The sequence below is a fragment of the Panthera uncia genome, chromosome F2 (genome assembly GCF_023721935.1).
Source record: "Panthera uncia isolate 11264 chromosome F2, Puncia_PCG_1.0, whole genome shotgun sequence".
Lineage (NCBI taxonomy): Eukaryota > Metazoa > Chordata > Mammalia > Carnivora > Felidae > Panthera > Panthera uncia.
The window spans coordinates 11,414,186-11,426,265 of NC_064812.1; the positions used below are offsets into that span (position 1 = coordinate 11,414,186).

General features: G+C 45.3%; 1 protein-coding gene across 14 annotated transcripts in view; it reads left to right on the forward strand.

Annotated features, from left to right (window-relative positions):
* The window catches only part of CYRIB (CYFIP related Rac1 interactor B), a 104,066-nt gene extending 99,323 nt beyond the window's left edge, over positions 1–4,743 (forward strand). For all 14 annotated transcript variants that reach the window (XM_049633483.1, XM_049633478.1, XM_049633473.1 and 11 more), the window contains one exon: positions 4,000–4,743. In XM_049633483.1, coding sequence (XP_049489440.1) covers positions 4,000–4,063 — 64 coding nt within the window. In that variant the 3' untranslated portion in view covers positions 4,064–4,743. The remainder of the gene's footprint in view (positions 1–3,999) is intronic.
* The last annotated feature ends 7,337 nt before the right edge of the window (positions 4,744–12,080 follow it).

A 12,080-nucleotide genomic window follows, 5' to 3' on the forward strand; every position in this document is an offset into this window, starting at 1 on the left:
GGAGGTCTCTTCTGAACAGACACCAGAAAGATTACGGAACATAGTATAACCACGAAAATCCTCATAATGTCTAGCTATTTCAGCCATACGTCTGTCAGAAACCACAATGATTGGGAGGTTTTACTCTGGAGGTTTTTACAGTGTGCACCTCATTTGTTTCACCCGTAATCGTGCTATTGTGAACCATAACTACTCGATCTCTTTCTCAAGACTCCCCGGGTCCCAGTCAGCTCACTTTTTCTCCCAAGACTCTCCTTTCTTATTGGTTAGATTCTCCAAAGCCACCCAGTGACAGGAGACCTGTTCTGAAAAGGAAGAGAGAATTGGAGGCCAGGAGGGTCTGGTGTTACTTCTTTACTTGGAAGGGACAGTGGTCCACACATGAAGACTCAGAGTTTACTTTTGTTTGCAGTAGTTAAAGGTAGTTCAGTCTCTCCGCTCTCAAATTAGGGCAGCACTGGGCTGTGGGGCTAAGTGAGAGGTGGGGTTAAAGTCTTGCACACGCCAGTCTGTGTTTGAGGGCAGAAAAGCACCGTTGAGGCAAGAGCCACCTGTGGCTTTTCAGTCTTCTTTGCACGTCTCTAACGGAAAGTAGAAGATGAAGGTTTTGTTGCAGAGATAACTCTCGAACTGTTTTCGTTCCCAGTGGATGTGTTTTGTGGCTGGTTCTCATTTTTCCGCCTGGGAAGTTTCTTAAGGTTCATCGGTGTACTTGATACTGAGTAGTAGTGGTTCCAGTGAGTAACGTTTTTGTAACCTTTAAGTTTACGGCGTGGTTTCGTCTTTATGACTGTATTTGATCTTGACCACAGCTCTGTGAAGTAGGGGATGGATGTGAGGTGTGGGGCATGTCTCCATTGTACAGCTACCTTGAGCTCTTGAGAGACTTACCGATTATATAGGCGATTAATCAATGTCAGACTCTGTCTTCACATTCAGGATTTCATTCTTCAAATCCCATGTGCTTGGTGCTGTACCATTGAGCCTTAAGGTTCCTGTGTGATTGAACCCTGGAGTGTTTTTGGAGTAACTGGGAGGGAAACAAAAATGCACATTCCCAGGCCACCATACCCAGAGAGACTCTAAGGTCTGGTGTGGGGCCCACGCACCTCATTCTGTAAATAAACACCCTAGCTGATACAATGCTGGTGCTTTGAGAAACGTTGCTCAAACTAAATCACCCTCGCCCTTAATATGCTCCACTCACAGCAAAGGAGATACTATGTAAAAAGCATCTTATAATCCCCAAAGTGCTATGTAAATGTTCATTGTTAATTAAACCTTTAGAAAATGGAAAACGCTTTTGTGGAATTACTTTCTGAGTAGCTGCTTTACTAGAAATGCTCACTCCATCATTTTCCTCAGCCAGCAGTTAATAACCAAAAATTTTTAAGTTTTAATTGCACATCCATATAATAAGCTATTTATTTGGAGTGCTTCTCTGTAGAAATTACACAGTGCCTCCAGCTTACAGGATGTGATTGCAAGAAAGCAGCAAGTCCTGTCTACATTCAGTCGGTGGAGAAGTGGAACCAAGTGCCTTGATCATGAGAGAGAGCCAGAGCTCGGAGTTAAGGTTTAATGCTAGATAACTGCTGTCTTTATTCAATTTCACAGTAAAGATCAATAATAGTTGCTTCTCGTCAGTAGAAAAGTATACGCACTTGGAAAGGAACTTGGTTGTTATGCACAAAGTGACATAAACCCGTATATGTCCGTACACTTTTGCACACGTTAGGTGGTAAAGGCCTTTTCTTGGTAAGAGTGTGGTGACGGGCCAGGTCTCCCTCCAGTTGGCCCCGTTTGGCGGAAAGGACATGAGACCTGTTACAAGTGCACGGTCTCATCCCGCAGAAGGAGCCAGAGCACTCCCGCTCCCGGTGTCACAACGCTGCTGAGTAGCGATACGTACGCTGCTCTGAGCAGAGATGGTGGTGTGCCAGTTGGGGGCCCTCTGCCCTGTGAAGGAAAGGGAAAAACGGAAACGAAGACAGGGGTGATGAACGTTTTTACTTCCTGACATCAGGAGGATATGTGTAGCTACATACGCTTTACCTGCACTTGGAAATGAAAACAGAAAGCTTTAGTCTTGGCTGCATCACTTGCCACTTAATGTAAGTAATCCTTCATGGATTTTTTCCCCCAGCCTGGCTGCTTGCTTTCTCGCCTGCCTTCCACAAATACTAGTTGAGCACCTGTCCCATGCCAGGTGCTCGGGTGTCTCTTCAGTAGTATGTGAACAATTTGGAAGTGCCTTCTTTTTGGAAGGTAAAATTGTAGAGGATGTATCAGGTACTTAATAAGTATTTGTGTCTTTACCTCTGCAAGGATTTGAGTTCATATGCTTTCTTTAGTTTTTCAATTGACTTGAGAACCAGCAAGAATTGGGTTTAAGTTTCTTGAACACACAAAGGCCATCTGTGTGTACTTTGCTTAAAGTTATATATTCCTGAAAGACGATATGTGAAATTTTCACAGGCCAGATTAACTGGTCCAGCATTAAGTTCTGTCCGAATTGTCTCCAAAATATGTCCCATATTCAAGCCTTGAGCACCTGTTTCCATTGCTGCTCATGTGGTCCAGGCCTTGCTCATCTCTCACTGAGTCCCCTGGAGCAAGCCCTTGGTTGGTCCCTCTGCTGTCCCTCTGTTGGTTCCTCTGCTCAATGGCCAGAGCAGTCCTTCCAGAACATAAATAAAGGCCCACATCACTACCCTGTTTGATGTCCTCCACTGGCTTTCACTGCACTTATAATGACTTCCCAACTCCTCACTGTGGCCTGCAGTGTCCTCATGAGCTGGGCTTTCCCGGCATCTGAGGCTCCATCTAGTACTTTCCTCCTTTGCCCCTTGTGTGAGTGTGTCACTGTCTGTCTTCTCTGCCAGGTTGTGAGATCCTGGAACAGTGCCAGGTACATAGTAGGCTCATTTACTGAATTTCGGCTATTAAAGGACTCCTATGGGGACTCTTCTCATAAAATAGTAATCACTCTTCATGATTCTTTCCTTGTGGTTTACATGCTTATAGCAAAACACATCTACCTGGCAATAAGGCACGTCAAGAATGGAGACATTTTGGGATGGGATGTGACAGTTGGAACTGTGGTAGTTAGTTGAGCTTAGATACAGACTAGAGTGGGGGCCGGCCTTTCTCTGTAAAGGGCTAGAGAATAAACACAGATGTTTTAGGATTTGGGGTTACGTGGTTTCTTGTCACAGCTACTCAACTCTGCCATTGTGGCAAGAAGGTGACCATAGAGAATACCTCAGTGAATCTGTATATGGCTGTGTTCCATTAAAACTTTTTATAAACACACTGAAATTTGAATTTCATAGAATTTCCACGTTAACATGAAATACTATTCTTTTGATTTCTTTCCCCGTTCATTTTTAGTGTAAAAACAGGGGCACCTGGGTGACTCAGTTGGGTAAGCTTCTGACTTTTGCTCAGGTCATGATCTCACAGTTTGTGTGTTCCAGCCCCGCATCGGGCTCTGTGCTCGCAGCTCAGGGCCTGGAGCCTGCTTTGGATTCTGTGTCTCCCTCTCTGTCTGCCCCATCCCCACTTGTGCTCTGTCTCTCTCTATCTCAAAAATAAACAAACATTTACAAAATAAATGAAAGTGTAAAAATGTACTTAGCTCACAAGCCGTACAGAAACAGGCGGTGGGCTAGGTTGGGCTGCAGGTTGTACTTGCCAGTCCCTGAGATGGAGTGACAGCTGTTTCCCTGTGAGAGGGCGCAGCTCATTGTTTACCTTAGAAGTTAACTGGATCGCTTCAGTAAGGTAGTTCTACCTTAAGTAAAGAGCTATTGGATATGTTGTGCAGTAGGTGGTTAGGGTAAGCAGGGCAGAGCCTGAACGCAGCCGGAGCTGGAGAGAAAAGGCACGATGCTGTGAGGAGAGTTTCGCCTACTTGCCCAGCTTGTGATAATGATGGAACCCGCGGTAGATCATGGTTTTCAAAATTCCCTAAAATAGCTGTTCTTATACTTCCAGGTACACAACAAAACATTTGAACGATGAGACTACCTCCAAGCAAATCAGATCCATGCTGCAATAGCAGCCCTGGGCGGGCGCCTGCTGTGGACAGAAGACAGTATTCTGCAGTGGCTGAGAATGCACAGTTTTTAGTGATTGCAATTACTATCTCATGTACTCCTGCTTTTTATTTCTTTCCTCTGTTCCTCTTCCCTCTTTTTTAATCATGTTCTCGTTCTCAAGACTTCTTTTCTGTGCCAAAACCAGTAAAGTTCTACTCTGAAGGGACACTGTCCTTTCGAATGGGCCATCTAAGGCAGCTAATTCCGCATTGCATTGGGGTCTCTACTGAGAAAAATTCTGTGACTTGAACTAAATATTTTTAAATGTGGATTTTTTTTGAAAACTAATATTTAATATTGCTTCTCCTGCATGGCAAAACTGCCTATTCTGCTATTTAAAAACCGTCAACGACTTTATTTTCTACTGCCGCTTTTTTCATGTGCAGCCAAAATGAAAATGTTTAAATTAACTGTGTTGTACAAATGGTACCCAACACAAACTTTTTTTAAATTAGTAAGACTTTTGTTTAAAGTTTTAAGTTTGCATTTTGACTTTTTTTGTAAGGATGTATGTTGTGTGTTTAACCTTTATTAACTAACGTTAAAAACTGTGATGTGTGCGTAGAATATTACGTATGCATGTTCATGTTTAAAGAATGGCTGTTGATGATAAAATAAAAATCAGCTTTCATTTTTCTAAGTGTGGCTTGGTTTACTGGTATTTTGTTTTTAGGCTTCCGAAGCCTTCCCCGTGCGTATTTTAATGGAATGCATACACACGTGATTTCCCCTTCTTTTAGGGGAGAGCTGGGTGTTTTTAATAGTCTTCTTCTTCATTATTGTCTACGTGTGTAGTTTTCATTGCTTCTAAAATTTTGCCAAGTGCAGGAAGATCAGTGATCTGGTCATTAGCTTGCCTTTTATTCTTGGTTTACTCTTGTATGGGTGGTAGTAATAGAAGGAAAACTACATTTGCTCGATTCACAGTTCCCAGCAGTGAGAGGGAAGCCACGGGAAGCAAAGAGGGCGGAAGGAAGAACGGCCCTCAACACTGGGAGGACAGGGAGTGAGTGGTAAGAGGAACTTGACTCACTGGTGGTAGAAAACAAGGGCTTTTGTTATTTTAAGATCATAAAGCCATAATCATGGCATCTAAATGTGCTGATTGGGAGAAGCAGTTTAAAGGTTGTCTAGTCCAGCTCTGGTGCACCTGAAGTGGTTAAGTGTGGAAGAGAATGCCAGAGGCTTCCGTCAAATCCTTCTGGCTTAATGGTGCCAGATCATGATGCCCACGGCGCCATGGTGGCATCCCTGCTGACCTTCCTGGCCTTCGTCTCACCCTCTCCCGGCCAGGCTCTTTGGCCAGGCTCAGCCGCTTGCAGTTTAGAGAAGTTGTATGTGGTGTCACACCTCCCTAACTCTGGCTGGTCCCCGACCCTGCCGCTCCCTCCCTCCCCTCACCTCCATTTGATGAGCAGCAGCTTGTGGGACCTTCTTCATGAAGCCTTCAGGATAACCTTAATCTCAGTCTTCTACGACTATTGAAATGGGTTAAATAGTGGCTCACCTAAAAGATAACGTCGACCCAGAACCTGAAAATACAACCTTATTTGGTAAAAGGGTGTTTGCAGATAGAATTAATTTAAGGACCTGGAGAGGAGACCATCCTGAATTCGAGTAGGCCCTGAATCGAATGACAAATCCTTGTTAGAGAAAAGAAGGGGAAGCAGACACAGCATAAGGCCATGTGAAAACGGAGGCAGATTGGAGCAGCACATCTGCAAGCCAGGGAACCAAGAATTGCTGGCATTTGCCAGAAGCTGGGAGTCCTGGGACCAATCCTCCCTCCAGAAGACGGGCGTCTCCAGAGGGAACCAGCCCTCATTTCAGACTCCCGGTCTCCGGGACTGTGAGAGAACGAACACACTTCTGTTGTTTCAAAGCACCTGGTTGGTAGCACTTCGCTGTGGCAGCCCTGGGAATCTACCACGGGCATCTCGTCAAGCACCTCCGATACTTGACCGCTTGTGGGTACCTTTTCTGACTCTGAGAGAACCCACGAGGAGAGCCACGTCTGATTTTTCCCTCAGTGTCCCCAGGATCTCGCACAGGCCCCAGATTTGAGTAGAGGCCCAGTGAACGCCCGAATGGAGTGAATGCATACAAATAAGTCGTGACGCACCTGGAGTGGACAAAGTGACACTGCTGTGGCTCTTCCAGCCCCCACACTTCTTCACGCTCTGCGTACCGGAGAGTAAGTAGAAAACCCCTAACTCTAGACAGAGACCAGCAAACTGGTCTGTGGGCCCATTCACCCACCACCGATTTTTGTACAGCCTATGAACTGAAAGTAGTTTTTACATTTTTAAAAGGTTGAGAAAAACCAAAAGGATATTTCATAGCACGTGTGAAGTATATGAAATTCAAACTCCAGTGTCCATAAATAAAATCGTGTTGGAACACAGCCTGGCTCATTTGTTTACGTATTGTTTTTGGCTCCTTTTGCACCACAACAGTAGAATGGAATTCTTGTGACAGAGCCATATGGCCCTCAGAGGCGGAAATATTTACTACCTGGCCCCTTACAGAAGGAGTTTGCCAACCCCTGCACTAGTTACAAGAGCAGGTTTGTTGGAGAACCTGGTGTCAGAGAAGTGGAGGGCTACAGTGTGATGAAAGGAGGCATCTCTGCTGCCGTGGATTTAATTCCAGGTCTGATATTTGCCATTCAGATGGTCAAAGGGAACAAACCGGCAACTTCCCACCTACCAAGTCTGATCTCTTAATTTGTGATGTCTGTTCTACAATGGAGGATTATGGGACTGGCCATGCGCTCCTCGAGAAAGACGGCCGGGATGAATTAGGGTCTGCCCTGCGTGCCGGAGGCGGGGAGTGACCCTGCTCTGAGTAGGTAAGTCTTAAATCTCTCTCGAAGCCAGCTTCCTTTGACCTGCCCACCGCCCCCACCCCCCGTTACCTCTAAAACAGTATCTGTACCTCTTCCTTCATGATGTAAAGTATCTGGTACATCCACTGCCCCATTTCTGCATCCCTCAATATGGATGAGCAGAATATTTCAGTCGGCTATTTTCCTCCTTACAGATTTGGGTTAAAAAGCACTCTGGACTATTGTATGGTTGCTTCAAATATTTTAGACTTGTCATAAAGATAATTAGCATTTGTGCTCAAATCTAGGTCTTTTGAGTTAAATTGCCATTCTGGTTCCATTTGAGAGTGCACTACCTTCCATTCCATAAATCCTTATAATCCCTTACGGAGCATATTTTAAGGTCCGTAGAGTACAGTGTGATCACAAAAGATGGACTAGAAAGATCTGGGCATTAAGAGGAAAGCCGAGCCACGTCGCTTTGGAACTCTGCCTCCTCAGTAAAATGAGAGAATTGAGGCAAAATCTCTAACGTGTGATGCCACGTCGTATATACGTGTCTGTATATACCGCCTGCAGAAGGCGATAGGAATGTGAACCGTCACAGCACAGACTTCGGAGTTGGCAGACTTGAGTTTAAATCAGTGTGACTTTGGGTGAGTCCATGTCCCCATTTACAAAACGGGTAATATGCGAGATACCTACCCTTTCCAGTGACCCCTGAGGATCATATTAGATAATGCCTGCAGTGTCCTATAGATACCCGAAGTGCTCACTGTCCATTTTATTATGACTATCATGACATTCAACTGTGTTAGAAACAGCAACACAGCCTATTCCGGGTGTCCTGTTGCCCATTGATTCTAGAGTAGTCAATGGTACCAACTGTGCCTCCCTCAGTTGATGAGGGTGCTGCGCAAAGCTGCACAATTTTTATGAACCCTTTAAAGATCCTATAACTAATGAACACTACCAGTGGTGGTGCTGGTTTTCTAAACGGACACGCAATGAACTGCCTGTGTGAAATGAAAATTAGCAACACAATTATTTTAAACATCGAGGTGTAGCGTGCTGATAGATTGTTCCAGTCGGTGTGTTCACAAGCTCATCTTTATGTCCGGAAATACTAAGAACCCCACCCCCCCCCACCTCCCCAGAGCCCACTTGGACTGTGTCCTAGCCCTGTAATAATGGATGCTGGTGGGTCTTTGGTGGAGGAGGGCAGCACGTTCTAGGTGTTTAGAGAGGGCATTCAGCCAAAAGAAGCCACAGCAAAAGCAAATGTTGGTGTATATTCCCCACTATGTGGTCTGAATAGTGTGCTGACACAAAACACCGGAAGCTTTCAAGAATGTTTTTGAAGAAATTCCTAAACAATGTGTGGTTGTAGGAGAAATAGCATGGCTTTTGTATGTGAGATAGACTTGGGTTCAGATTTTATGTCATTCATATTTATTCTGCCATCTCTTTACTCAAATGTAACTTTTTTTTTTTTCAAATTTTTTAATGTTTGTTTATTTTGAGAGAGAGGGTGAGCAGGGGAAGGGCAGAGAGAGAGAGGGAGACACATAGTCCGAAGCAGGCTCCAGGCTCTGAGCTGTCAGCACAGAGCCCTACGCTCATGAACTCATGAGCCCTACGATCACGAGATCATGACCCGAGCCGAAGTTGGACGCTTAACCGACTGAGCCACCCAGGTGCCCCCAAATGCCCACTTCTTACATACGCTATTCCACACTTGGCTTTATTTGCATATTATTAAATAAAAAGTGTCTTCTTTTTTAATGCTGGGTAGTATTCCATTGTAGTGATGGACCATAATTTACTTAACCATGCCCTTGTCTGATGGATTCTGTCTTCAAACTGTTGTAAACAACGGTGTGAGGATAAGCCTTGTACACACATCATGCACGTGTGCAAGTATTGTGTCTCCTTCACTCTGCATCAGCCCTGGCCATGCTAATCTTACTGTTCCTTGAACGCAGTGGGGGTCACTCCACTGTCCCAAGTCCTTTGAGGTGGCAGGTCCCCCGATCGGGATTATGGGTAGGCCATGCCCTCTGTGTAGATGTAACCCTCCAGTGAGGCCTACCTTGACCCCTGCTGTTCAAAATGACAAACTCCCAGACCCTCCTCGCTACCCTTACTCTACTTTTGTCTCCACTGCACTTACCATTGAACATGCTCTTGTAGCCTGGGGTTTCCATGGGAAGCAGAGCATGAGCAGGGGCTGTGTGCTATCAGTAGTTAATTTTGGGAGGTGGTCCCAGCGAGACCAGAACCAGGGGCTGGGCAGAGTGAAACAGGCCAGGAGGGAAAGCCATGTGGTGAGAAGGAACCAGATTTGGTAATTTGAGGGAGAGCTACAGGCATCCCCAGCAGATTGGAGTCAAGAATGATCCTAGTTTGGGGCCTGAACCCCTGGAAAGGAGGGATGGGGTGAGAAGGAAATGGGAAGGAAGTGAGTGGAACATATTTTACAGGAGCAGGGAGATTAGCTCAGTACACACTAGTATCTTTCACTAGTTGAGGGCTTCTGCCCTGAGATTCCAGCCCCCATTGGCCCAGTGGGGGAGTATTTCTCCAGAAGCATTTGTCAGTGAGAGGCTGGGAGGTGGGAGGAGCATGGGGGGTGGACATCAAAATGGTTTGGGTAGGGGAAAGACACCCATGTATGGGTTCTGGTCCCTCTTCTGCCTGTCAATGGCTTTATGACCCATTTTCCCTATTTCTAAGCTTCCACCTCATACCTAGAAAAGCTACTAAGGCAACACTGGCTTCCAGACTGTGTCCTGTGTGCTTTGGGGAAGTCCCAAGAAAGGGGAGAGCTGCACAGGGATGGCCAAAGGCAGATGAGGCACCCTGCCAGAGAGTCCTTTCTTTCAGTCCCCATGGCTACAAGGCAGCTCACCCCTCCTACCTCCTCTGCTGGCCACAAGCTAACAGCTCCAGAGACTCTGATTTAGCTGCTTGAAAGAGGATTTCAGACAAGGGCCCTCCTGTGAGCACTGTTAGGATGGGATCTCTAGAGGGTCCTACAAAGGGAGGAAAATGATCTGGAGCCACTGTATGTGGGCATGCTATTAAAGGGGTACAAGCACATGGAGTAACGGTTCCCAACCCTCCTGGGAGCTTGAGCTTCCTGGGTGTGATCTGAAACTGGCCCCTGTAATCAGAGGGCAGGGAGAGACCTGAGAAAGAGGCAGACCACTCCAGGCTGGTATGTGGCAGTTTTATTTTTTTTAATTTTTATTTTTTAATGTTTATTTATTTTGAGAGAGAGAGAGAGCACGCATGTGCGCACAGGTGGGGGAGGGGCAAAGAGAGAGGGAGACAGAGAATCCCAAGCAGGCTCCTCATTGTCAGTGCAGAGCCCGATGCAGGGCTGGATCCCACGAACCATGAGATCATGACCTGACCCGAAACCAAGAGTGGAATCCTTAACCGACTGAGCCACCTGGGCACCCCAAGTAGGTGACAAGTTTTAATACCAGCAAAGGGAATTTACATACGAGGTGTGTCTTTGGCAACAGCAAGTCAAATGGATTCCTGTACCTGCCCTCCAAATCTTGAAAGTTTATAAAGAGGCCCTAACTGTGCTCTTTCACATACACAGCACGTAGGTGTTTTCAACATCACATCACCATCTGAAGTCTGTGTGTCCTTGGAGCAGTCTCTGGGAGCAGGAAAGTCAAGCAGAACCCACATTCCAAGGACAGGGCTTGGGGTGAGGAGCCTTGGAGTGCCTGGGTACCGCTCACAGATCAATTGGTGGTCACATCTTTTTGATGATGTTCTCCAACATGGAGATATTTTTACCCCTGCTTTACAGGAGAGGAAACAAGTTCAGAGAGGGTAAGAAACTTGCCTAAGGTCATGCTCCTGATAGACCCAACGTCAGTCCAAATCTATTGGTTTCAGAGCCCTTGCTGTGTGTTACATTATTTTTCTTCATCTAGATGATGATGATAGAACCTCACTTTCTAGAACTAGTTTGATTTTAATTGGTACATTGTTGATTCAAATTACAATCACTTCTAAATTCAGGCAAAATTTACTTTTCAAGAAAATTGTGTTTAAAAATATATGCGTTATGAAATGCAAGCTGGTGCAGCCACTCTGGAAAACAATATGGAGGTTCCTCAAAAAACTAAAAATAGAACTACCCTATGACCCAGCAATTGCACTACTAGGCATTTATCCACGGGGTATGGGTGTGCTGTTCCAAAGGGGCACATGCACCCCCATGTTTATAGCAGCACTATCAACAATAGCCAAAGTATGGAAAGAGCCCAAATGTTCATCGATGGATGAATGGATAAACAAGATGTGGTATATATATACAATGGAGTATTACTCGGCAATCAAAAAGAATGAAATCTTGCCATTTGCAACTACGTGGATGGAACTGGAGGATATTATGCTGTGAAATTAGAGAAAGACAAAAATCATATGACTTCACTCATATGAGGACTTTAAGAGACAAAACAGATGAACATGAAGGAAGGGAAACAAAAATAATATAAACACAGGGAGGGGGACAAAAGAGAAGAGACTCATAAATATGGAGAACAAACTGAGGGTTACAGGAGGGGTTGTGGGAGGGGGGAATGGGCTAAATGGGTAAGGGACACTAAGGAATCTACTCCTATTGCATATATGCTAACTAATTTGGATGTAAATTTTAAAAAATAAAATAAATTTTTAAAAATACGCATATGGAACATTTATATTATGTCGGCCAGCCCACAAAAGAGAATCTGTTAATTGCCACTGGATGTCCATTCCCTCCTCTGCAAAAGGAGGGATTCTTGCTAGGAGAGAAAACAGGCCAATGTGTATAATGAGGCTCCGAGAGGAGGAGGATGCATGAGGAGGAAGAGGGAGATGGAAGGCAGATGGCCGGAGTAAGGAGAAGTCAGTGCAGGGGTGGTTAGAGGTGCTGGGGCAGCTGCAGGAGGTGAGGACATGGGAAAGGGAAGCAGATAATGTAGACCATGTGTATGGATTCATTTAACGTCCCTTAAGACATGTGAGTAGACGATGAATCCCTTTTAAAGTACTTGCCACTGTTTAACTCCTTGATTAAAACTGGGGGGCTCTGCCCCTAAAAGCAGTATGCAAAAAGAGAGGCGTGGCTGTTTTGATGG